This window comes from Gobio gobio, assembly GCF_949357685.1.
Source record: "Gobio gobio genome assembly, chromosome: 16".
NCBI lineage: Eukaryota > Metazoa > Chordata > Actinopteri > Cypriniformes > Gobionidae > Gobio > Gobio gobio.
In genome coordinates, this window is record NC_137109.1 from 36429993 (window position 1) to 36457070 (window position 27078).

Consider the following 27078-nt stretch of genomic DNA (forward strand, 5'->3'; position numbering starts at 1 on the left):
GAAAGCCAAGCTGTCAATCGAATGAAGTGTGTCTTTAATTTTCCTAAAGGCAAAAGAATTAGGGAAATTGTAAAAGTGGCAGTGTTGCTGTGGGGGCTGTTGTGACAGTTGCAGCTGTTTCTTTTTGAATCTGTATGAAAAATTCACTTCTTTTTCACCCCCGTATCTCTTTTTTTTGTGCGTGGAAAAAAAAAGAGAAACGGAAGATGGGGGGAAAAAACTTCTCTCATAACAACATTTCAGAGGGGAGCTCAACCCCAGGGAGGAATTTGCTCTGCACATGTGACTACCCATGTGAATAGTAGTTGTTAAATCATCATTTGTGGGAGCGCAGGGAGCATGTGGAGAGCAGGGTTGCTGGAGAGAAGCAGAGGAGAAGAGACGACCGCACACCCTGCAGGTAATTCACGTATTGCAACCAAACCAGAACTATATCTACAGCTGTACTCTTACTTTCTACGTCAAAATACTATATTTCAGTGCTGACTGAAAGCCAGTTATTGTTTATTTCGTTGGGTGGCATCTGTCAGCCCTCGAGTCTGATGGATTTTTTAACTCACTTTGTACCTAGAACAACACGAAACCCATAATGCGCAGAAATAAAATAGCAATTCTGAAAGGAATATGGATATTCCTGAGGCGCATGTTGAAAAACAACTCATTTACCTGAGTTTATCACACTCCTCCACAGACAGGCTGGCAACATGGCGGTGCTACTGACCCTGGTACGTCTCAGGTCTTCTTCTCAGCAGGGTAAGGACACAAGTGAAGTCACCGTCTCACTTCTGAATGACAGCCATCATGTTGCGCTCTGACGGGCGGTCATATCTCCAAGCCCTTAAGGACAACAAGGGGACACGCTGTCATGAGCATACTAGCCTCTCTCCTCCACTCACCTGTGACAGTGTCTGGACGACCTTTAACGCACGTCCTCAGGGGACCAGTAGGGCACGATGATGCAAAACACTCTCAGACTTCATTGGCTTCCTTGTCTGTTATTAATTCTCCTCGGGGTGGGTCTCTCCTGAGAGTCTCTGTATGCTGGACGACAAGAGCCACCTTAGAGATCAGACACGCAGCAGATGAAAAGAAGTAAAAAACAAAGAGAACTCTGAAAACTTCTCCACGTGTTATCTTTTATGAGTACTTTAGTATATTGAAGCCAGGGGCATAACTGGGTAATCTACTTGAATACTCAATGTGTAGATTGTCAGAAGTCTGAAAAGCTCCTGTGGTGGCCACACAACATACCTGCAAAAATGTAAACAAAAGACTGTGCTTCTCAAATGCCTCTTTTATAAAGTAATGAGTTCGGCAGGAATTGAGAGCTCAAGGCCTAGGCACTAGGGACGATTTTAACAATATATCATGAGCAGACCCTGAACTTGCCAGTACATTCTTATGATCTCCAAGGGATACAATATTACATTTTCTCTGTCGTGTAATACAGGGTTTTTTTTTTCTCTTCTGTTTTGAGACCAACTAAGCAAATCAATATTGTGGGCAAAAAAAATATAGGAAATAGTGACATAAAGCACAAGACAAGACAAAAAAAAATCAAACTAGGACTGTCAATCAATTTTAAATAATAATAATTGAATTAATTGCATGACATTCCAATTAATGAGCCACAAGATTAAGTCATTTTTAAGTCATCACTTAAAATTAATTCAGCATGGAAAAACACATTTCTAATTTAATATCATAATTTAATTTGTCCCCTCAACAGCTGTTTTTTTTTTTTGATAGTTTTTTTTTTTACTGAAGAACAGTTCTTGAAACTTCTGGAATCAAAAATAAATCACAGTTAATCATTTTACTACTGCACAAATATCAGAGTATCACTATATGTGGAGAGCCTTAGAGTAACAAGGTTGAGAATCACTGACAAATATCAATATTTACTGAGAAAAGCTCTACATTTAAGAAAAAATTCAAACACATGAGATGATTGAGCAAATGAAAGCATTGCATATACATTACAAAAAATGTAATTTAATTGCAATAATAATAATAATGCATTTTATTTAATGGCGCCTTTCATAACACTCAAGGTCACCTTACAAGCAAACAAAATAAAATAATATAAATAGGAAATAAAAACAAACATTAAATAAATAAATAAATAAATATATATGTATTCCTTTTGTATGTAATTAAATCACACTAAATTAGCGTCTTACACTGATATCCCTATTTAAAACAGTTATTTTATATGTATTAACATTGCAATAATTCACCTCCATTTGCAATACTTTTAATATATGTGACCCTGGACCACAAAACCAGTCATAAGGGTAATTCTTTTTATGTATACATAATGAATAAATAAGCTTTCCATCAATGTATGGTCTGTTAGGATATGACAATATTTGGCTGAGAAACTACTATTTGAACATCTGGAATCTGAGGGTGCACAAAAATAGAAATATTGAGAAAATCACCTTTAAAGTTGTCCGAATGAAGCCCTTAGCAATGCATATAAATAATATAGTTGTTATATATTTACAATCGGAAATTTACAAAATATCTTCATGGAACATGATCTTTACTTAATATCCTAATGATTTTTGCCATTTAAAGAAAACAATAATTTTGACCTATACAATGTATTGTTGGCTATTGCCAACAATATGGTATGGTATAATGGTATAAAAATATGGTATAAAAAAGGGTCACAGTAAGGGTCCAAAGCATCTTAGCCAGGTGCAAGATAAAAAAATTATAATAATAATACCAAAAAGATCTGCACACTGTTATTCTCCCTTTACTTAGACAAGATTAAAAGTGGCAACATTTCGCAAACGTTCCGAAAACTTGACGTGCTTGACGAAGGGCTTTGATCAAACCGTTGCCACTAAATAAAGTGAGAATACCAGTGTGCAGATTTTTTTTGTATCATTTGAAAACTCTGGTATGACATTGGTTAAATCATATCATATTTAAACCTGCCAGGCAATAGCATGATCACCATAGGCTTATTGAGTAGAGAAATTTGAAAAAGAAAACATTGTATCACGAGAATCAATGCTATGCAATCCATGATGGAGTGCTAATGAAAACATTTCTCCTTGTGTTTCGCCTTGAACCCCAGTACTCTGCTGCAGTGCTGAGAGCAAATTTCCTTTCATTATCATTTTTTCTTAGTAATATCTATCCCCTTTTGTCATCTATTCGAGAAACTTCAGAGGGTAACGGAGTAGACAAAATATTAGATAGGTTAACGCTCAAGGGGAAGGTCTTGTGAGGTTTGTCATAAAATAGGAGAGCAATAACAACAAAAAAGGGAAGGGGTTTTAAAAAGGTCTTTGATTTTTAATCAATAAGAACACCTGCAGAAGCTTCAAGCTGGATTGACACCGACAAGGACCTTCACAGGACAACCAGTTCATTAACTCGTCATCATGTTCTTAAAGGGGTCATGAATTGAGAAATCAACTTTCCCTTGTTTCCGCTTCATTTCACCGGATTCGTTTGTAAACAAGAGACTGGATTTTCAGACAGGATGAGATTAAAAAATGATGCTGTGGCTTCTGGATCTGACAGGAATGATGCAACAAAATTATGTGAATAAAAATGTATTTTATATGTGATAGAATTGCATTGTTTCGTTTTATACCTGATTATGTACGTGTCTAACTAAACATAACTTCCACGCTGTCACATGCTTTGTTGGTTCATTGCCCTGCGATTCGTGATCAGACTCGAACATGTATGGGCAAGGGCTTGCACTATCTTAAATAGTGAAATTGTGTGTGTGTGTGTGTGTGCGTGCGTGTGCGTGTGCGTGTGTGTGTGTGATGCACCGCTCGCGTTATATCCACCAATCGGGCTGGCCAAATAATAAAAAATAACATTCCAATTAATTGCGGGTGGATGAGAGATAAATCATTGTGTTGTTTTAATAAAGACATTGTGCGAGTCCTGTGGGCGATTCATTCGGGTTGCCGTTTCTCCACATTGGAAGTTTTCAAAATAATTCCTCTTTTTTTATTTTATTTTTATAAAAAAGCGAGTTCATGACCCCTTTAAAGGGATAGTTCCCCCAAAAATAAAAAGGCCATTATTTACTCACCCTTGTGTCATTTCAAACCTGTATGACTTTCTTTCCTCTGTGGAACATAAAAGGAGAATTTCTGAAGAACATCTCAACTGCTCATCTCCATCAAAAAAAGGCAACTGGGGCTGTCACTTCTCAAAAAGAATGCAAAAGTACCTTTAAAATATAACAACAGTGGACCATATGACTAGTGCACTATATTCCAGAGCTGCGTCCGAAATCGAATACTTCTCTACTATACAGTATGTGAAAAACAGTACGCCAACAGAGTAGTATGTCCGAATTCATAGTATTCGAAAAACAGTAGGCGAAAAGTACCCGGATGACCTACTACTTTCGGCGAGATTCTGAAGTGCCCATATGATGGACACTTTACTATCCCATGAGGCCACGAGAGACGATTTATGAATGGAAGTGATGGGACGCAACTGACGCTGGTAGGTCACATGATCATGAAAACATGGCGGATGTAGTACGTCCGGATTACATTCATACTACATTCATTCATATTATATAGAACATACTTTTTTAACGGTCGCGAAGTTCATTCAAATTCAAATGTAGTACCTACTCACATAGTACGCGATTTCGGACGCAGCCCAGGTCTTCTGAAGTTATTTAACACCATTGTGTGATAAACAGACAGATTGAAAGTCATTTCAGAACAAATTTAGCCACCCAAACAGCAGGAATAAAGTATTGCCCATACTTCAGTATTGGAATATTCTATATGTTGTTGTCTTTAAAACACACTGTAGTTCAATCAGTTCTGCTATAACCACACTCACATGCTTATGTCTACATAACTTCCTCTTTGTATATGGATGAATACAAATTCAGATCCGTGCAGAAGTTAATCAAGCTAATTTCAATACACTCTTCACAACAGAGCTAAGTCGATATTAAATGATGTGTTTACTGCTCTATGCTACACTGCATAAAGCACTTTAATAATCAAAAAACACATTGATTTGTGACATTAATCTTAATGTAGTAGTGTAATGTAATGTAATACTTGTGCGTGTGCATCTTTTGCCATACGTCTAAGCATAACATATTACTCAGAAATGCTACTGAGACAGATGAGAGTGAGCTCAGCAGTGTAATTTCTCATCATAACACAACACATACATAAATATTAATAGCAGGGTTTTTGGCTGGTGGGCATGAATCATTTTTGTAGACAGAGAGGAGCCACCCATGCATGCCCAAAAACAGCATTTAAGAAAGCGCTGAGATAAACAGCAGCGCTGCAAGGCATGACAACAGTGGAAAGACATATAATGCTTCCGAGACCTCAGACAAATCAGACATTTGTTGAGTCTACTTAAGCATATGCATGGCAAACTAAGGGCAACTGCCAGATCGTATCCATTAGAGGTTGTAGTCATGTTGCCCGTCGAACCTGAGCAAACGTCTGCAATGACTGGCCTTGATAAAGGTATGATTCTTGGACAAATTCATAAAGTAGCTACATTCACTCTCAAAAGAGTAATTTCAACCAAATATGAAAATTCTGTCATCATTTACTCTCCCTCATGTCATTCTAAACCTGTATGACTTACTGTACTTCTTATGTGCAACATAAAAGAAGATATATTGAAAAATGTTAAATATGACACAAAAAAAGTTCAATATATTTTCTTTTGAGAGGCAATTAAGAGGCGATTAGCACTGGATCAGAGTTATTATATACAGCATCATCTTGTGGACACTTAAAAAGTATAAATGGCATTGCATTATACACCATAACATCACTGAGAGGTGAAGTGAATAACACTGATTATCTCTTCATCACGACACCTGTTAGAGGGTGGGATATATTAGACAGCAAGTTAACTTTTTGGCCTCACAGTTGTGTTAGAAGCAGGAAAAATGGCCAAGCATAAGGATTTGAGCAAATTTGGCAAGGGCTGGGTCAGAGCATCTCTAAAACTGCAGCTCTTGTGGGGTGTTCCCGGTCTGCAGTGGTCAGTATCTATCAAAAGTGGTCCAAGGAAGGAACAGTGGTGAACCCGGCGACAGGGTCATGGGTGGCCAAGGCTCATTGATGCACATGGGGAGTGAAGGCTGGACCATGCGGTCCGATTAAACAGACAAGCTACTGTAGCTCAAATTGCTCAAGAAGTTAATCCTGGTACTGATAGAAAGGTGTCAGAATACACAGTGCATCGCAGTTTGTTGCATATGGGGCTGCATAGCCACAGACCAGTCAGGGTGCCCATGTTGACCCCTGTCCACCGCCGAAAGCGCCAACAGTGGGCATCACGAAGCAATGGAAGAAGATGGCCTCGTCTGATGAATCACTTTTCTTTTACATCATGTGGATGGCCGGGTGCGTGTGCATCGCTAACCTGGGGAACACATTGCAACAATATGCACTTTGGGAAGAAGGGAAGAAGGCAAGCCGGTGGAGGCAGTGTGATGCTTTGGGCAATGTTCTGCTGCGAAACCTTGGGTCCTGCCATCCATGTGGATGTTACTTTGACATGTATCACCTACCTACACTCGTACACTGTAAAAAAAAAATCAGGTCTCCAATTGAAAATTTTCTAGTGACTGATCACATCTAAGTTTTTCAGTTGGCCAAATTGAATTTCTGTGAATTGATGCAATTTAATTTCACAGAAATTCAATTTGGCCAACTAAAAAAATTAGATGTGATCAGTCACTAGAAAATGTTCAATTGGTGACCTGATTTTTTTTTACAATGTAATCATTGTTGCAGACCATGTACACCCTTTCATGGAAACGGTATTCTCTGGTGGCTGTAGCCTCTTTCAGCAGGATAATGCACCCTGCCACAAAGCAAAAATGGTTCAGGAATGGTTTGAGGAGCACAACAACGAGTTTGAGGTGTTGACTTGTCCTCCAAATTCCCCAAATCTCAATCCAGTCGAGCATCTGTAGTATGTGCTGAACAAACATGGAGGCCCCACCTCACAACTTACAGGACTTAAAGGATCTGCTGCTAACATATTGGTTCCAGATACCACAGCACACCTTCAGGGGTCTAGTGGAGTCCAGGCCTCGATGGGTCGGGCTGTTTTGTATATTAGGAACACATTATGTTATCGGTGTATATAACAAAATACAAAAACAAATTATTCCTTTTTAACACTTTAGATTACAGCCCGGAAAGTACTGCATAAGTTAAACATATTTACAGTATAACTTTCGGTAATCTTGTCTCATTTTTTCCATCACCTTTAGGGGCTCCGTAGCTCTGAAAAAAGCTCTAGCATCATTTGTTTGCAGATGTCACTTGTTATTTTATCCCATGCAATTAAATCCATTTACTGTAGTTTTGAATGGGACATGGTATTGCTGCAGATTGTATATTTTAGTGGCACTGTGTTTTTAATTCTGTATGTTGGGTTGTGTGTGTCTAAACAGGTATATGATCATCAGTATAAAGCTGTGCTGGATGGAATGGAGACTGAGAGCATGATGGAAATCCATCCAGCGCAACGCATCGAGATCTTCAGGATGGGAAATGGCACCAACGAGGTCCTGGAGGTGCACGATTTCAAAAATGTAAGGGTTTATGACATACAAGTGAAATATTTTCATTGTGATGTGATAGATTCAGCTCACATTCCTGCAATCTGAATCTCAGCCTAGGAACTGCTGTCAAAATACAGACAGAGCGTTTTTCTTTTTCTCTCAGACTGATGATATTGAATCTCTGAAAAACACTGTGCTAAGCAAAAGCAAACTGGCAGCGATGACATCTCGCATCAGCATTCAGACACACTTGTTGCTGGCCCCATCTTCTTTCTAAATTACTATGGTCAGTGGAGCAAAGCTACAAAAGAGATTAGTTTCATTCAAAGCATTGCCATGGGAAAGCAGAAAACAAGTGAATAGGTAAAATCATTCAAATCACATGTTGATATAAATGAAAGGGGAGTTTGAGCACCGAGCCCTCTTCGGCACTTCTTGCAACTTCTGGCTTAGGGCAGACTTTGGAATTGATTTTTGTGAAGGAGGGATGTTGCAAGTCATTACACACACTAAAACTACAAACCATCTCCACAGAGCCTGAAGGCTACAGCCCATGAATGGAAATGCAGTGGTAATGCCAACAGAAACACAAGCAAAATCCTTTCTCTATTGTTTTAGTCAAGTTCTCAGAGTGTCCTCCAGAAACGTAAAAGTAATAATGAGAATTCCACAACAACAGCTTACAGAGAAAGCCAAGGAGACACAGCGTAAAGATTTTTTTATGAACCAAAATCCATAAAGTGTCCTTCAGCTTGAGAAAAGGGAATAATCCAGTGATATATTTTACTGCAATGCAAGGTACCAGTGAATTTCCATTTCATTTGTATTATTTATTGTCCACTGCATATACACCATTGTTCAAAGACTTGGGGTCAGTAAGTATTTAATATTTAGAAAGGATTTGATCAAAACTGCTGTTCTTTTAAAGATTATATTCACTAAAAGATCCTGAAAAAATGCCACCGTTTCCAAAAAAAAACGGTTTTCAACTTTACAACTTGATATGTGACACTGAAGACTGGAGTAATGTTGCCATCACAGGAATAAAATACATTAAAGAAAACAGTAAGTTGCTTACTGACCATTTTTCAACATAATCTTACAGACAGTTAAAAAAAATTCTTACAACTGTACATGGATATCTGAACAATTGCACGACTTTGTTTCTTGCAACTGACCTAAATTTTTGTCTTTTTTATCGTATTTCTTTATTCTGAGGTGGAAATTATCTTCAACACATGCCCAAGTGCAAAAGAGCTGGACAATAACACAAAAGCATTTCATAATGTACAAATGGCACATCTGTCTCCAATCGTTGTAGTTTTGTAAAAAGCAGTTACAAAAGTGGCTGAGAGAAAGGTTTTAAATGATTTTGCCAATAATCACTGTCTCTGTCCATCAGTGTGGAGAATAACAATGATTAGTTTGTCCTACAGGAAGACAAGATGAGCTATCTTACCGCCCATTTGATGATACAAGAGGTCTGTAAAGATGCAGGGGGAATTTCTTAACAATGTCAAAGTCCGTTTATAACATCCTAATACAGAAACAGTATACTGCCAGGGTCAGCTTCCCAGACACATATTAAGTCTGATCTTAGATCTAGTAATGCTGTTAACAGCGATTCTTTGGTGCTAATTCGGTTTAGCGCCAGGTCTGACTTCACCTGCATTCAGGAAGCAGTATTTGTTGTCTCTCAAAGCAATAACTGGCGGAAACAGGTGTGGGCATCTATATGCAAGTAATGTGCCAATGATTGGAGCTGCACTTCTTTGCCCTCTGCCAATTGCATCATTCATTGCTTCCATTCGAATAATTTCTCAGTGCATGCACACATTTAATCTGGCTAATGGCAAAGCTGTACTTCAACACTCTTTCTTAAATGACATTCTTTTCCTATTTTTTATCCTTGTAATGAAGAGTCTCTCCATTTTCCAGTTGACCAGGCTCAGCAATAAATGCATTTCATCAAGAGATAGGTCCTTCTTGCGTGCAAAAGCAAGCCATTACCAGAAATTGAAGAGCAATTTGTCACAATGATTTTCGGCACAAACAATGCACTCCTCTCATAACTGTTTCTTTACTAACCGGTGAGCTTGGGTGAAAATGACAATTGTTAGCATGCAGTCTAACAGTAGTTATGAACGCACAAACACATGGAATTACAAAAGATGCTTTCGTTAATATTGCAGAAATAATTCAGCATCTCACTCTCTCACATCTCTCACATACTCACTCTCACTTTTCTTATGCTACAACAGCAAAACGAGAGCAACTGTGGATTACTTAATGTATTCCCGAATGCAGGGAGATATTGTTTTTATCCTTCCGAGTGAAGAGTCTGTAACGCGATAGCCTTTATTTCCCTTCGAAGACTACTTTCAGACAGTAAAGCACTGAGAACTTTCTTCAGATGCTCCTTCTAAAATGGGTTTTTCTCTTTTCAAGTGTAAAGCAACAAATTCTGTATGGCAGACCATCAGCTGTGGCTTTCAGGAAAAAAGCTCCTCACTTCACCAAACAGATTAGCTTCGCAACACAGACCATAAGTGCTACAAATCAATGGACTTTGCTTACATATAATCATGGCTTCGGCGGTATCCCTCTATACTGGCTGGGGCTGTAGACCAATAATCTTGAATTGCCTAGGAAATGATTCCTGTTGCTTTAGTTACTGTAGGCTATAAAACATCATTCGCTATATATCTTGGCTGTGCTGTAAAAGCTGCTGTCGGGTGTCAGAGATATTTGCAGTCAACTGCTAATTTATTTTATTATTGTGGAATAAACAGTCATTATTATCTGTGTCATTCAAGGGTATCATGGGCATCCATTTTGCCAAACACCAGAGATGTTACATCAGGGCTCAAACCAAGGAGCTGCCCAAGCTGGAATCAAAGACCATCGACATAGAGGTATTCTAATCTCAATAAACAATTCGCCAACAAAAACATGTTTTTTTGCAGTAGAGCTCATCAGACTGTGAAAATGATACTTACTCCAACCATCAACATCCGCAATCCAACTAACCAACCACCCTACACACCCCCTCCCTCCCTCCCTCCCTCCCTCCCTCAATCCCTCCATCCCTCATCCCCTCCAGCATATTCCACAAAAGTATAAACTTGGGTCTCCTGTGGCCGTGAATCCATCCGAAAGTCCACAAATGGTGTTTGCCGTCAATCCTGAACTAATATTAATTTTTAATCATCTCCTCTGAAGCCTCAGCCCAAATAGCCTTAAGGAAAGAGAGAGAGGGGTCCTTGGGAAAGGTAAGCCATTAAAATGGTATTTGAAGATGTTTGCTCCGTAAATTTCACTTGACTCAGGGCTGAAGTGATTCATCTCTGTTCTCCTGCTCTAATGGCTGTCTGTGATGCTCGGCAAGAGTGATGGGCAAAATTCTATCAATCAAACATCCAATTTATCGGTGCCATGGAGAATGGCAGGCGGTTTCGCATGCGCTAAACTCTTTCCTTCGCAGTTCATATATTGAAAAGAGGGTGTGCGGCAAAGTGTCGCGCCGCTCCGAATTGTATTAAAAACAAACTGATGCATTCTTGTCGCAAGTTCCCAGACATCCTCTTTGACTTTTGGAACAGAAGGTATTATAGGCAGAAACAGCCTGCATGTTCTCTCCTTCATCGTTTTAATGTCTAATCCATGTTTACAGATACTAATTGCGAAGCAAACGCCATATGTCGCTGCCATTTCTCCTTTTTTTGCTCATTGTGAAACCTAATTAGATTTTTCGGTTAAGCTTTATTTCACAGATGTGAAATCAATCAGAGTTGGCCAGGGCTGAAGCAGTGGGGCTGGAGAGAGAGGGTAGATGGAAAGAGAACGAGCGATGCGCCTGGTTCTCGAGGGGGGACGGGGACACATGGTGCAAGATGGAGCAAGCTGTTCATACCATAAAGACGCAGCTAACCAGGAGAACATTCACACAAATGATCTCTCATTTATTGGATAAACAGACTAAGGAGTCTAAAATGCTAAAAATGTGAGCTGTGGGCTTCACACGAATGTGACAGGATGATTCAGGCTCGCTAACTGTCTATTTACATTCCTGCTTTCTTTAAATCTTTGATTTGATTATATACATACCAACATGGAGGCCTGAGATAAATCAGGATGCTATTGAAACCAAAGACCACTTGCGTGTGGATGAGAGAGAGAGAGAGAGAGAGAGAGAGAGAGAGAGAGAGAGAGAGAGAGAGAGAGAGAGAGAGAGAGAGAGAGAGAGAGAGAGAGAGAAACAGTCATTCTTTCCAAGGTTGTGAGCATGTAAAGGAAGTAGAGGTTAAAATCCACATTATTAGCTCCAAGTGCAGCTGAGCCGCAGGGCATGCGACTGTGGTCCCAGAGCAAGCTGCCTTAACACGCTTCACCACAAAACAATGCTGGCTGAGGAGAAACTGCATGCCACTGATAAGGAAATAAAGCAGCCTGCAAGCACGACCAGGTGACAAGCATAAATTGTATGCTGCCAGATTGTTTACCATTTTCAATTTATTCAGTCTGGGAAATGATGAAAGCGGTAATCCCTGAACTTCCCACTGGTCTCCAACTGCCCAAATGTCTCAGATGAAATCACGGCCTGTCTTCACGCACACAGGTCTCGAGTCTCAGGATTCATTTGGACTTTTGGTAACTCTGTGCACCCTCTCTTTCCAGTCATCACTTTCTCCGTTGCTATTTATACTTTCTACCCTTCAATTTTTTTTTATTGAATTATTGCATTATTGTAAAATGTGTGTATTTATTTTTATTGAATTATTGGTTACACTTTATTTCGATAGTCCACTTTAGACATTCTACTAACTATAAGTAACTCTGTAACTACATGTCAACTAACTGTCATTACAGTATTAGTTGACTGTCAGTAGACTGGTAGGTTATGGTTAGGTGTTAGGGTTCGGGTTAGTGGAATAAGTTGATAAGTTGAAATAGTTGCCAAGTTACTTATAGTCAGTAGAATGTCTGTTGGGGGACCAACAAAATAAAGTTTTAGTAAATATTAATCAGACAGTCTACAAATACTCTAATGACAGTTAGTTGACATGTAGTTGCAAAGTTACTTATAGTTAGTAGAATGTCTAAAGTGGACTATCAAAATAAAGTGTTACCGAATTATTTTATTATTTTTCTTATAGACCTGGGGTTTTCAATCTGGAATGTGCAAGGTGGAAAAAAATTATACAGTATAATTCAGATTTTTTAAATCATAAAGCCTTGTGCACACCGGGACGATTATCACATGCTTATTGTCAGCATTTTTTAGATGTTTTTCGACGTGTCTTTGTGTTCATACCCAAGTGAGTGAACGTGCAAATTCACTACCTGACAGTAGATGGCGCTTTTGACTTGATTGCAGATCAAATAGGATTCGATGGAAAACAATTCCCTGTTATTGAGATTTTTGTAGTCGCTGTAGCATTGCCCATTATCTTGCCTCATTGCATCATCTTCTTCACCAGTGTGTGTTCGGCAAGACCGTTTTGTGCTTGAGCGCCACCAAGTCGTGTTTTACTGTATCTTCAGCAGCTCCAGGCACGTGAACAAAAGCACCAATCTCATTGGTTGGCCCACTTTTAAAGCAGCGCATCAAACCAAAAACACAAACCTGAAGTTTTTTTTTTTATTATGCTTTTACGCCTGGTGTTTTGCACGTCGGTGTGCACACTCACATTGGCACCCTTTGTTTAGTCACGAGGCGTTAAACTTCAGCGATAAACACGTGGATATTTTATATTTTATTCCATTCACAGGCCTAGTTTTTAACATTAATGGAGAAAAAATAAATGTTAATCTCTCCTTACAATGTCAAAACTTTCATGATAAGACAACACAGCTGTCTTTATATTTTGGAAAGAGGGACCATCGCTAGTGAATCATCATATTTGGCATTAAAATCGAATCCATTAAGATCCTTGGCATTAAATGTCTGAAAACCCCTGGTCTAGCCCAAAGAAAGTTTTCATTAGCATTCCCATTCAAGGCACTTGCCCAGCTGCTGCAGGACCTCTTTGGAAGAACATGATTTGAATTCTGCCTTTTGCTCATGGGCAAACACAACAATTTTAAGCCAGTAACCTGAGGCATACAGTACTATTCAGAAGTTTGGGGTCACCAAGCCTTTTTTGTTTTTGTTTTTTTTAAGAAATTAATACTTTTTCTCAGCAAAGACATTGTCATTAAAAGACATTTTTAATGTTACAAAATATTTATAGGTCAAATCAATGCTGCTGTTCTAAACTTTCTATTAAATCACAGTTTCCACAAAAAGCAGCACAAATGTTTTCAACATTGATAATAAATGATTCTTGATCATCAAATCAGTAATGACTGCTGACATGTTTACTTTTGCCATTACATGAATAAATTGCCATTTAAAAAAAAAAAAACTTAAACACTTTTGTAAAAATGGAATTAGAGGCTTCTTTAAAATCATTTAAAAAACACCAAACTTTTGAATGGTAAAGAAGGTGCAAAGAGTGAAGCTTTAAATCATGCATGTGACTTTAGATTAATTTGGAGTCACAGGAAAATGATGTCCCGACAATGTTGATTGGCTGATGGCAGCCTTCACTATCAACTATAATCAAAGTCCCTTTAAAGGGGTGGTAAAACACATTCTTTCGAAGGCTTGATTGTGTTTGTGGGGTGCACTGTAACATGTGTTCATGCTTCGTTTTTAAAAAATTGCATTATTTTTCATATATTTTACCTTTATTCTGCACTTCTCTGTCCTCTGTAAAAACGGTCTGATGGTTTCCGGGTTGTATGAAGCCAGTCCCTCAAAAATACGCAATGGGCTCAGATTGGTTAGCTGGCCCAGTGTGTTGTGATTCGCTAACCGCCTAGTGCACGTTTGTCGGAAAAGTCACGCCCCTTACCTTTACCGGTAGACTGTGCTTTGGTAGTATTAGAAACAATGGCGTCAATAAAACCACACCAATATGAGCCCGAATCGGACCCAGACAATTTTAGTGAAGATGATCGACCAGAACCTGTTCAACCTATTCAGTCCTCAAGAGTAGAGACTGCGGATCTATAGGGATCGCTACTGAATGGCACTGTTACTTTTGTATTTTTAGAACGATTATAGCCAAATATCTGTCGCAAGAACTATTAACCCAAAATGAACACTAAACATTGGCTTTACTAGTAGCCAAATCAAACACAGAACCATGTTTAGCATGCCTGTAGATAAACAATACATAAAAGCTCTAATCAGAATAATTTACACTAATGCCAAGTTCGCTGTTGAGATTTAAAAAAAAGTTTGTAACATTAGGTGTTTGTCGGATAACGTTAAGTATGAATGAGCATTTAACAGACTGGTTTGCAGAGCCAAACAGCGTTGTCATCTGTGTACTTCCTTGCTACAACGTACAATTAACAATACAAACTATTACAGGAAAACACATTGACAAAAAAACAATTCATACTTACAGGTTGTGGCCCGTAAACAGCTTCTGTTTTTAAATCCATCTTTCAGGACAAGCCGTTGTGTGAATCCTGCATTGAACTCGCAAAGATTGTGGAAGCTTTCCTCCGTGAAATGTGCAGCGGGAGCCGCGCGCACCCGTTGTGGATTCACACTGGCAGTGTTTGTCTCGCGCAGCTGAACCGCGGCTCGTGTATTGCAAATACAGACGAATATTGTCCATTATGTCACATTTTCCGGTCTTCTCCTCCGACCCCTGTCTGTCTCGTGCTTTGATTTATGATGGGCAGCATACCTATATCTGCTGCAAATGCGACCTGTTCCCCGCTGTCTCATACACACATGCATATAACATGTTGTATGTTAAACGCACTGCAACGCACCCCCGTCCCTAGGAAGGCTGAACAAAGTGGACCTGCAATCCATAGATATGCTGTAATCCAGATGAAAATAACAGCGTTTCGTCGGCATTGTGGCAACAACACTCCAGCCTAACTATGCCACAACAAAGCTTCCACGCGGCGAAACAAAATGGCCTCGCCCCCCCTAATTTAATATTCTCGTCGGAGGGGTTTATGTAAATATTGGGGCTGGTGATGTCAGCAACACTGGAGGAATGTCTGTAGTCGCCTACCGGCCGTTTGCTGTAGTCCTTAGAATTTGATTTATTTAAAAGCAAATATCTCCCTTTGCTTTAAACTTTGAACGTTGTAACTTTGCAGATGTTGTTTATGCTCAAACAGCAACATTACACACTAGCTAAAGTTAGAAAAGTAAAATCGTGGTTTACCACCCCTTTAAGACAAGTCATTTCACTCAGCGGCCATCTTTGAAACACCTCTCTGGCATACAAGTGCAGCTCTTATCTCTTTGAATGGGGAAACATCAAATTCTCCAAAACTGTTCAACAAGCTTACAATTAAATTTCATATTTTAAATCACCCAAAACTTTTGTTTCTAAATGCTTGAATCCTGACAAAAAAATATATATTTTTCAGCCTGGACAAAGCGAATGCGCATACACAAACCTAAACGCGCGTCTCAGAACACTGCCTGTTTCTATAGCAACCGGAGTTTCTAACAGCAACTGCAGGGATGCGATGACTTTACTAATCAATGATTGGCTCTTTCATTTAAAAGGCGGGGCTTATTCGCCATAGTGGGCGAATCACCCATTCGTAAGTAATCGGAGTGCACCATCTTCCTATATATCAAGCCTTTATATGCTTGCCAACTATGTAGAAAGAGCCATTTGATGGTGTAATTTCAGCATCGACCAGCTGGGGTCATACTAACTGGGCCATGCTAGCCAGCCAAACATTGACCCCTTGGTCAAGACATAATTTAGCTTGGCTCTTTTCCTTTCAGTGCCTTTTCTGCAACCTTTAGATGTCTCAAGAGGGCTCACCCTTAAACTTATACAGCTAATTTTTCAAAGACTGTTATAAAATATTACAGGATCAATGCCCTAACCTTTGTTTACTCATATGAAAGGCACGCTTTGCTTGAGATGGTCAATAAAAGCGGTCTGCTTGCACCGCTGGCTCTAGTTTTAATTTTAGGCTAAACCAGCATCCTTCACTGCTTGAGTCATGCAGGCTGTCCTCCTAGTCATCATTAGTTTAGTGTGATTTGAGGGAGAGGGGGCTGGAGCGAAGAAACTCTCAAAGGCGCAGAGAGTGAAGCTTTTAATCAGGTGGAACTGGAACCGCTACAGGTCAGTGCGGTGTCGCTTCCCAACAAACAAGAAATGGCACAGAAAATGACTTCTAATAAAACAAGAGCAGCGGGATGAAAAAAAGAGGGTTGAGGAGGAGAGCAAATAAAATAGAAAGAGGGGAATCTAATATAAATGATAGTAACTCAGACAATAGCCTCAGGATTCTACATCAAGCTTAACTAATGTGCAATTAAGCTTTAGACTGGGAGAAAATCACCTTGTAAAAATATTTGTCATGTGAGCCATTTCTCTGGTCTCTGCACTATAATTAACAAGGGAACGTGGCAGAATTTGTTTGCACTTCTGTTTACATATAACTACAGCAAAACAAACATATACGTCACGTGATTATATTACCCAAAGACGCTTTCTGGATCTCAATTAGATCACTGGCATGTAATCGCTATCATTAAGCAATAATAATTTACTTAACAGCTTATGAACTGTAGAACTAACAAATGAAGTACATTATTATCAGTTGTATAATTAGTTGTATAATTGTGACGGAGTAAATGCACCACAGTGTACTTTATCGTGCCTACAGGACTGACTGAATAACACACAAGTCCTTGCTTAGACCAACACAGCAGACAATAAATCTGTCTTAAAGTCATCTTAAAGTCAGTTATATTTTTGCACTCCTATTGCTGTAAAAATTAAAATGCAACACCACCAGTGCCTGCAGAAAAGGGCACCTTTTCACTGCAGGGAAAAAATAAGTCTGTTTCACAAGAAGATACAGCTATGGTCTTTAAGAGAGGTCAAATTAAAGATTTTAGCCATGGTCAGCAGTTAGTTGTTCCTTGGCTGCGGAGAGAGAGTGAAATGTTCCAAAGCAATAGCATAAAGCATAGACTCCAGCTTTAGGAAACTTAGGATGCACAATAGAAAGAAAGCACTGAAGAACAGAGATGAGTTTAGAGGGTAAGGAAAGAATTGGGTCAGTTTCACTCAAGCCAATTGGGCTCCTGAAAGTACTTAAAGTGGTCATAAATTGAGAAATCAAATTTTCTTTGAGCTTTTGACATGTAAGAGGTCATCATTCTAGGAATATCCTGTAAGTTTCAAAACTGAAAACTTCCTTGTTAGTCCAAACTCAGCTTTTATTGAAACCAGGCCCAGACAACGAATCGTTTTGGAACATGTCTATTTATGACGTCATAGATAGGTGAAAGACCGCTTCGGCAGAAGATCAACTCCTACTTCATCATCGTTACCACTGTAGCTTCACCCACTGATTTGCACATGACAAGTCGTAGGTAAATAAAATATGTAACGCTAACACTGGATAAAGCAACTAAGCGATAAACATGCCTTTGAAGAGTGCAAAATGTTGTGTCAGGTTGTGGAAAAACACAGTCGCTTCAAAACCTTCCTTCTGATATTGTATTTGCAGAGAGAATGAAAAAAAAAAAAAAACGATGCTTCTATATTGTATCCGACAGTGTATGGGAGTATTTACGTGTAACTATGTAATTTAATTACAAAATAAATGTAACTGTAATCAGAAAAAAAAGTGTAATTAAATAATAAAGAATTAATAAGTTTAATAAAGTCATTGAAATAGTTACACTACTTATTACATTTTAAATAGGGTAACTTGTAATCTGTAACCTATTACATTTCCAAAGTAACCTTCCAAACACTTCCGCAACACACTTAAGAGTAAAAAAGATTTTACTTAGTGGTACTATTGGTTTGTTACAGATCGTTTAATATGTACTGATTATGTGTAAGTGTCTAACCAAAATCACCAGTGACCAGTGATTTCTGTGTAAGGATTCAAATATAAAGGATCATGTACACTCAAATGTTCTGGTTTCACTTTATTTTGATGGTCCATTTAACACATTCTGTTAACTGTAAGTAATGTTGCACCTACATGTCTACTAACTCTCATTAGAGTGTTAGTAGAGTATTAGTAGACTGGTAGGGTTAGGGTTAGAATAAATTGACATGTACTTGCAAAGTTACTTATAGTCAGTAGAATGTCTGTTGGGGGGCCATCACAATAAAGAGTTAGTAGATATTAGGCAGACAGTCTAATACTCTAATGAGAGTTAGTTGACATGTAGTTACAAAGTTACTTATTGTCAACAGAATGTTCAAAAGGGACCAACAAAATAAGTTTATTGCTTTTTATGTGTCAGCAAACCAAACCAGTGAATAAACAGTCAACTTCCCATAGTTTCTCTTAGTAGGATGAAAATAATCTGTTATTTAAACTGTGATTAAATTATATATAGAAAGCGGTCTAAGAACGCTCCCTTTACAATAGCTTGAGCTGTCAATCAAACAGCATCTAAATGTAATGCTATTAATCTAAATATAATGCTCAAAAACTTTCCATGATTAGTTAACCTTCAGAGCTGTAATAGTAAAAACATGCTAAAAGTTTGTGAGAGAGTTCCACATGTACTACTTAGCTATTTCATATGCAATGGTGTCAACCAATCACAGCAATGACCATTTACACTGAAGTCTCACAGCAGACACGCCCCTTCAAACAGAGCGTTCAAATCAGAGGACTAAAATCAGGGAAGGAAAATGCCTTTTATTTCTAAATTATGCCCATTTTTGGTGTAAAAATCATACTAACATTATAAGTGCACCCCAGGAAACATTTAAACATAATCAACTAATGCAGTTCATGACACCTTTAAGTAGTACTTTCCTCTTGATCCACACATAGCTAAGTGTTTTGTTAAACTAGTAGTTTTATTATTTTTTAGCAAAAAAAAAAAAAGGAAATGCATAAAATAGACCTTGAAGGGAAAATGCGGACTGTGTTAGCAAGTTGTGTAAGATGGGAACTATTTCTTATCTTACCATACGCAGAACTGCTGAAAGACACAAGCAGCCAGCCACAAAACTTCTCACGCCGCTAACACTTCACTCACAGCCTTCAATCAAACGGAGACTGAGGCTTTGACAAAGAAACATCATTCACATTAAATTCAAAGCGTAAATGTGACATTTATTATAATGGGTTTGTGTGATGATTGTTTAATGATTATTTAAAAGTTGAAATTGATTTTATAATTGTTGTTAATATATTATATATATATAAAAAAAACAACAGAAGTTGAGCACTGTCATTATTTACTAAAATGTTTAATAAAGATATCAGCATTGACTCGAATGATCTATGAACGATCACTTCCGTATTTCTGTCAGGTCCATTAAGTCAAGAACACACATGACAATAAAAATGATTTAGAAATTTTTATTGAATTGCAATCAGTTGATGAATTCTGAATTAAATTTGTTTTTGGCGGTATGGCTCTGTTCAGGGAGTCCTCTGACCTTTCATGAGCACCATGAAATAGCAGAGAGTCAGAGGACAGCAGCAGCATCAGGGAACGCTTACCAGTTTAGGACTGGGAGAGCTTAACTATTCCCCCTATGAACAGAGCAGCAACGATGACATAAACAAATGCCACGTTATACACGACAGGAGGAGGTGGGGAGGTGGCGGGTTGCAAAGCAGCGAGCAGCTAGTAGTAAGAGCGAACTTGATCTGCTTTAAATAGGCGCCCTGCTTTTAGCGTAGCCATTAGTAACGAGGGGAGTTGAAACAGCTGATGCAAATCAGCTGATGAGACAGTGTTGTTACCAATAGCGTTAGCAGCGTCTTGACTACTTGGCCTGCCAGAACTGACGCTGAAGCTCAATTTATCCTTGAATATATTAAATTAAATCTTTAGGAAATGTTCCACAACAGGACAAAGCAATATTGATACAATCCACCTTTATGCTAAAGGTATTTAAAGCTTTTGGAGCTCATTACTAAAACATTATGATAAACTAAAATGTTATGTTTACTAGCCGAGTGTGAAGCGGCTGGGATGAGGATCAGCACCTCCAAATCCGAGGCCATGGTCCTCAGTCGGAAAAGGGTGGTTTGCCCACTTCAGGTTGGTGGAGAGTTCCTGCCTCAAGTGGAGGAGTTCAAGTATCTAGGGGTCTTGTTCACGAGTGAGGGGAGGATGGAACGGGAGATTGACAGACGGATCGGTGCAGCTTCTGCAGTAATGCGGTCGATGTACCGGTCTGTTGTAGTGAAGAAAGAGCTAAGCCGTAAGGCGAAGCTCTCGATTTACCGGTCAATCTACGTTCCTACTCTCACCTATGGTCATGAGCTTTGGGTCATGACCGAAAGGACAAGATCCCGGATACAGGCGGCCGAAATGAGCTTTCTCCGCCGGATGCCTCCTGAACGCCTTCCCGGGAAGGTGTTTCGGGCATGTCTAACCGGGAGGAGGCCCCGGGGAAGACCAAGGACACGCTGGAGGGACTATGTCTTCCGGCTGGCCTGGGAACGCCTCGGTGTACCCCCGGAAGAGCTAGAGGAAGTGTCTAGGGAGAGGGAAGTCTGGGCATCTCTGCTTAGACTGCTGCCCCCGCGACCTGGCCCTGGATAAAGCGGAAGAAGATGGATGGATGGATGGATGGATGGGTTTACTATAATTCACAGGGCCGGCCCTAAGCATAATTTTATTTGGGGGCCCCTCGGTTCCACCAATACAATTGACTATTGTCAATTCTTGATAATTCGCACACCCAGTATCAATTTTATTAATTGTAGCTGTGTTGCTTACATCATGTCTGTCTGTCATGTTTTTACCCTTATATGGTTTTTAATTGTGACAGTAGCAAACCCATAAGAGTGCTCAGGTGTTAATATTCACAGTCTTAAAGCACTACAGTTCAGACTGGGATATGTACTTTTTTTTTGTCTCTTATGCTGAATATGCTCACTTTTCCTCAGGATTCTTTGATGAATAGAAGGTTCAAAAGAACAGCATTTATCTGAAATAGAAAGCTTTCAAAGAATCCTAAAAACATGTTCAACTGTTTTCAACATTGATAATAAACATAGATGTTTGTTGATCATCAAATCATATTAGAATGATTTGTGAATGATCATGTGACACTGAAAACTGGAGTAATGATTATAAATTCAGCTTTGATCACATGAATAAATGACACTTTACTAGCCTATATATATATATATATATATATATTAGGGGTGTAACGGTACACAAAACTGACGGTTCGATGCATACCTCGGTTTTGAAGTCACGGTTCGGTACGAGTTCGGTACAGCAGATTTACAAAATTGCTTTTTATTTATTTTTTATATTTAACAGTGGTTTACTGGAGAAAAAAGTGTCCTTGAATGAATTAAATTATATCTAAAAGTTTATTTAAGATATTTCTGTAAATTATATAGGGAGCCCTTACTTGTACATTAATATTAAAGGTTCACAACAGAGCCCAAACTATTAGCCTAAATTCAGTTGCTATTTATTTTTAGGTATAATAATCAACACTCAAATAACACATTGTGTGCAAATATGTAAACTTCACATAAGGCAGTTTTTGCATTAACTTCTAAATCTAATTATAAAATAGTTTTTTTCTCCAAATCGTTGTTGAAATATAATAATTTATATACAGTGTCTGTCATTTTCATGACAGTTTTATTTAACATGCATGAAATAATCAAGACATCACTAACAGGTTAAGTAGAATTTAATGAATATAACGGCTAATATAGAGCATATATTTAGCGAAAGAGTTGATTTCTCTAGTGAATAAAATTCTGTGGACACTGAATGACTGCCTGAGGTAAATGTGATGCTAACGTTACATGACATTGTTTAGTTCACAAGCAGTTATATTGACATCTTTCCGCAGTTGAAACACTGATTTAGCGCTTATACCACATATATACATGACAGTGAATTGTAATGTATCCTCAGCATACCTTCAGATCGTCATTCATGTTTATTCTTGAATCTTTAGTAACAGATGATCGATCGCCTTCACAGATGATCGAGTTCAGCCGCTTGAACTGTGATCAGTGACCAGTCACGCCACATAGAGAGTCAAAACGGCATTTATCGTTTGAATTTCGTGATAAAATGGACTGAATACTTAATATGTTCGTGTGGGAACTCGGATTGAAGTGTGTTCCGCGCTTACAACAAGCCGACAGTGAACTGTTAAAGATTACATTCATAACCGTTCGACGCGTGCACCGTTCACAAATGATCGTGGCCACTTGAACTGTGTTTAGTGATCACTGATCAGGGCCGGCTCTAGCTCTTTGGTTGCCCTAGGCAAGATTGAGTTTTGCCCTGTGCACTCGAGGGTTTAGACCACATTTTTGAAGAACGCGCCAGTGATGAGCACTTGCCTGACCGAACGCCTGTGCTCGACAATACTCACTATCAATTCAATCTAATAATCAGGTTAAGTAATTAAACGTGCGGCTGAGGGGGCGCCCAAGGATGATCATGTTTAATAAACAGTATGTTTTATTTCGCTTGTTTTAATTCTATGCTTAATGGGAAGTAAGTTAAAGGGCGCCACTAGAGGGCGCCTGCGCGCGCCCCCAACACATTTGTCGCCCTAGGCAACCGCCTAGCTCGCCTATAGCAAACGCCGGCCCTGTCACTGATCAGTCACGCACATTAAAGAGCATCAAAACGTCATTTATAGTTTGAATTTCATGATAATATGGACTGAATACTTAATATGTTCGTGTGGGAACTCGGATTGAAGTGTGTTCCGCGCTTACAACAAGCCGACTGTTAACTGTTAAACATTACATTCATAACCGTTCGGCACACGCGTGCACAGTACCGGAAGCCCTGTACCGAAACGGTTCAATACGAATACGTGTACCGTTACACCCCTAATATATATATATATATATATATATATATATATATATATATATATATATATATATATATATATATATATATATATATATATATATATATACAGTGAGAAAAATAAGTATTTGAAAACCCTGCTATTTTGCAAGTTCTCCCGCTTGGAAATTATGGAGGGGTCTGAAATTGTCATCGTAGGTGCATGTCCACTGTGAGAGAAATAATCTTAAAAAATATTCCAGAAATCACAATGTTTGATTTTTTAAATATTTATTTGTATGATACAGCTGCAAATAAGTATTTGAACACCTGAGAAAATCAATGTTAATATTTGATACAGTAGCCTTTGTTTGCAATTACAGGTTCAAACGTCTCCTGTAGTTTTTCACCAGGTTTGCACACACTGCAGGAGGGATTTTGGCCCACTCCTCCACACAGATCTTCTCTAGATCAGTCAGGTTTCTGGCCTGTCGCTGAGAAACACAGAGTTTGAGCTCCCTCCAAAGATTCTCTATAGGGTTTAGGTCTGGAGACTGGCTAGGCCATGCCAGAACCTTGATATGCTTCTTACAGAGCCACTCCTTGGTTATCCTGGCTGTGTGCTTCTGGTCATTGTCATGTTGGAAGATCCAGCCTCGACCCATCTTCAATGCTCTAACTGAGGGAAGGAGGTTGTTCCCCAAAAATCTCGTAATACATGGCCCCGGTCATCCTCTCCTTAATACAGTGCAGTCGCCCTGCCCCATGTGCAGAAAAACACCCTCAAAGCATGATGCTACCACCCCCATGCTTCACAGTAGGGATGGTGTTCTTGGGATGGTACTCATCATTCTTCTTCCTCCAAACACGTTTAGTGGAATTATGACCAAAAAGTTCTATTTCGGTCTCATCTGACCACATGACTTTCTCCCATGACTCATCCAAATGGTCATTGGCAAACTTAAGACAGGCCTGGACATGTGCTGGTTTAAGCAGGGGAACCTTCCGTGCCATGCATGATTTCAAATCATGACGTCTTAGTGTATTACCAACAGTAACCTTGGAAACGGTGGTCCCAGCTCTTTTCAGGTCATTGACCAGCTCCTCCCGTGTAGTTCTGGGCTGATTTCTCACCTTTCTTAGGATCATTGAGACCCCATGAGGTGAGATCTTGCATGGAGCCCCAGTCCGAGGGAGATTGACAGTCATGTTTAGCTTCTTCCATTTTCTAATGATTGCTCCAACAGTGGACCTTTTTTCACCAAGCTGCTTGGCAATTTCCCCGTAGCCCTTTCCAGCCTTGTGGAGGTGTACAATTTTGTCTCTAGAGTCTTTGGACAACTCTTTGGTCTTGGCCATGTTAGTAGTTCGATTCTTACTGATTGTATGGGATTGGACAGGTGTCTTTATGCAGCTAACGGCCTCAAACAGGTGAATCTAATTTAGGATAATAAATGGAGTGGAGGTGGACATTTTAAAGGCAGACTAACAGGTCTTTGAGGGTCAGAATTCTAGCTGATAGACAGGTGTTCAAATACTTATTTGCAGCTGTATCATACAAATAAATAATTAAAAAAATCATACATTGTGATTTCTGGATTTTTTTTTTAGATTATGTCTCTCACAGTGGGCATGCACCTACGATGACAATTTCAGACCCCTCCATGATTTCTAAGTGGGAGAACTTGCAAAATAGCAGGCTGTTCAAATACTTATTTTCCTCACTGTATATTCAGAAAACAGTTTTACACTGGAATCATATTTCACAATGTTTTTACTTTATTTTTGCCTTGGTGAGCAGAAGAGACTTCTTTTAAAAACAAGAAATGTTGATTTCTTTCAAACATTAAATAGAGTTTTTATTTTGGCGGAAATAACATTTTATTTTTGCATTCCATTAGACTGTGTAGAAAGAACCTTTTTATTTTCTAAATAAACATTTATTTAAAAATAAAGGGGACGATATAGCACTTGCATAAAAACATTTACTGAGAAACTGAAAGCTATGCTGTACTCCGTCCAAAACATGCATCAGCGTATTCGCACTAAACCATAGAGACAGAGCGTATTTAGGCCACGCCCACTCTGGGGGGGGGGGGGGGGGGTCCAACGTTCTCCATTGACTTTGCATTGCATGAGGCTGCCTCCTTGTCCTCTTCAGATTATGACGCGTGTCACTCTGTCTCTATTGCACATTCTCAAATCCATCCATTCATAAAGATTTTTCTCGCGCTTTGGACTTTGAACCCTGGCTAACAAGCTAATAGTGTCCAGTTGATTGCGCCATGAACTCGTGCAGCGCTGTCAGAATCAATCCGTGCATATATTAGAAAATTTGAAAACGTAACATTTTGCAGTTTATTTAGTTTACGGCCATTTCGCGATTTCAATCATCATAAAATAACATCTAGCAACAAGTCATTTCATGTGCTCTTGGGGGCCGCTTAGTTCACTTATGCCTTGGGCCGGCTCTGATAATAGTCAAACCACAAATTATACCAGATATATTTTTTTACTGGTGGGTACAGGACAATATAGTTCATTTATGTAGGTGAGGATAGCAAAATAAAGTAAACTGTGACATATTATAAAATTATTCATACAGTGGACTACTTTGGGACCAAAATTATGACCTGACCATGTTTTGCTTAAGTGTTTTTTCTTTAATTGCTAAAGCGATCTTTTACACCACAGAATTAACAAAATAAAGCATTGCTTGGTAATTGGTTGACCTAAATTGGTATTAGCTAATTGTGTACTTAAATTTAACAGCTGACTGTTTACATACCTTTCTATCAAAGTTATCTGACATTATCAAGATGATTTTGTTCTGTATTACCATTTTCTAAACTATAGCGAATAAACTGTGATAATGTGAGAAAATGTCAGAATAAATTTTGGTTTGACTGTATAATATAATATATTAATAATATTATACAGTTGTTATTGACAGTTATTAGAAATATGACAGATTAGGTTTGCTATGGGAAAATACTATAATGAAAGCTAACATTTTAGTGGAAATACGGAGGCAGTCGGCGTGCAAGTCCACTGGTATTGATATTGGCAAATTCTGACATAGTATCTTTGTCAGATCATCTATCTGTGACAAAGCATTTTTGTGCAGGCACAATAAGGCATTAAAATGCACTTTCTTTTCACAGGTGAGTGAGACGGGTGAAGTGGATATGCAGATGGTGGATTCTCAGATATGGATCCCAGCTGAGGAGCCCATATCCAACAAAACATTCCTGTTGAATTCCAAGATCTGGGAGATTTGCCAAGATCTACCCATCCACTGGATCCACCCATCACCTCTCAGAGGTTACAAATAGGACTTGTAAACCAACTCAAAATCCAATTCAACCCTAGTAATAAGGTTTCAGAATAGCCAAGTCAAGGCTGTAATTTCTTTCTTCTTCAAACACAGAATTGTGTAGCTAATGCTCTAGAAATGTGCTAAGAAATGATTGATTAACAAATCAAGGACATGATACACCATGTTTGAAGAAATATTTTGCCAAAACCTGTTACTGATTTCTCTAAATGAGGGCATTTTAGCACTGTAGGGGTTTATGTTCTTAAGAAAGATGAAAGGGGCATTTCACGATATCCATTTTGTAGCAGCAGGTGTTTAGCAGCGTGACTGTGTCATCGTCTTTCCTTCTGT

General features: G+C 38.8%; 1 protein-coding gene across 1 annotated transcript in view; it reads left to right on the forward strand.

Moving 5' to 3' along the window:
- The window catches only part of tnmd (tenomodulin), a 65350-nt gene that overhangs the window by 30443 nt on the left and 7829 nt on the right, over nt 1-27078 (forward strand). The window contains exons 3-5 of the mRNA XM_079838863.1: nt 7457-7597; nt 10384-10482; nt 26573-26732. Coding sequence (XP_079694989.1) covers nt 7457-7597; nt 10384-10482; nt 26573-26732 — 400 coding nt within the window. The remainder of the gene's footprint in view (nt 1-7456; nt 7598-10383; nt 10483-26572; nt 26733-27078) is intronic.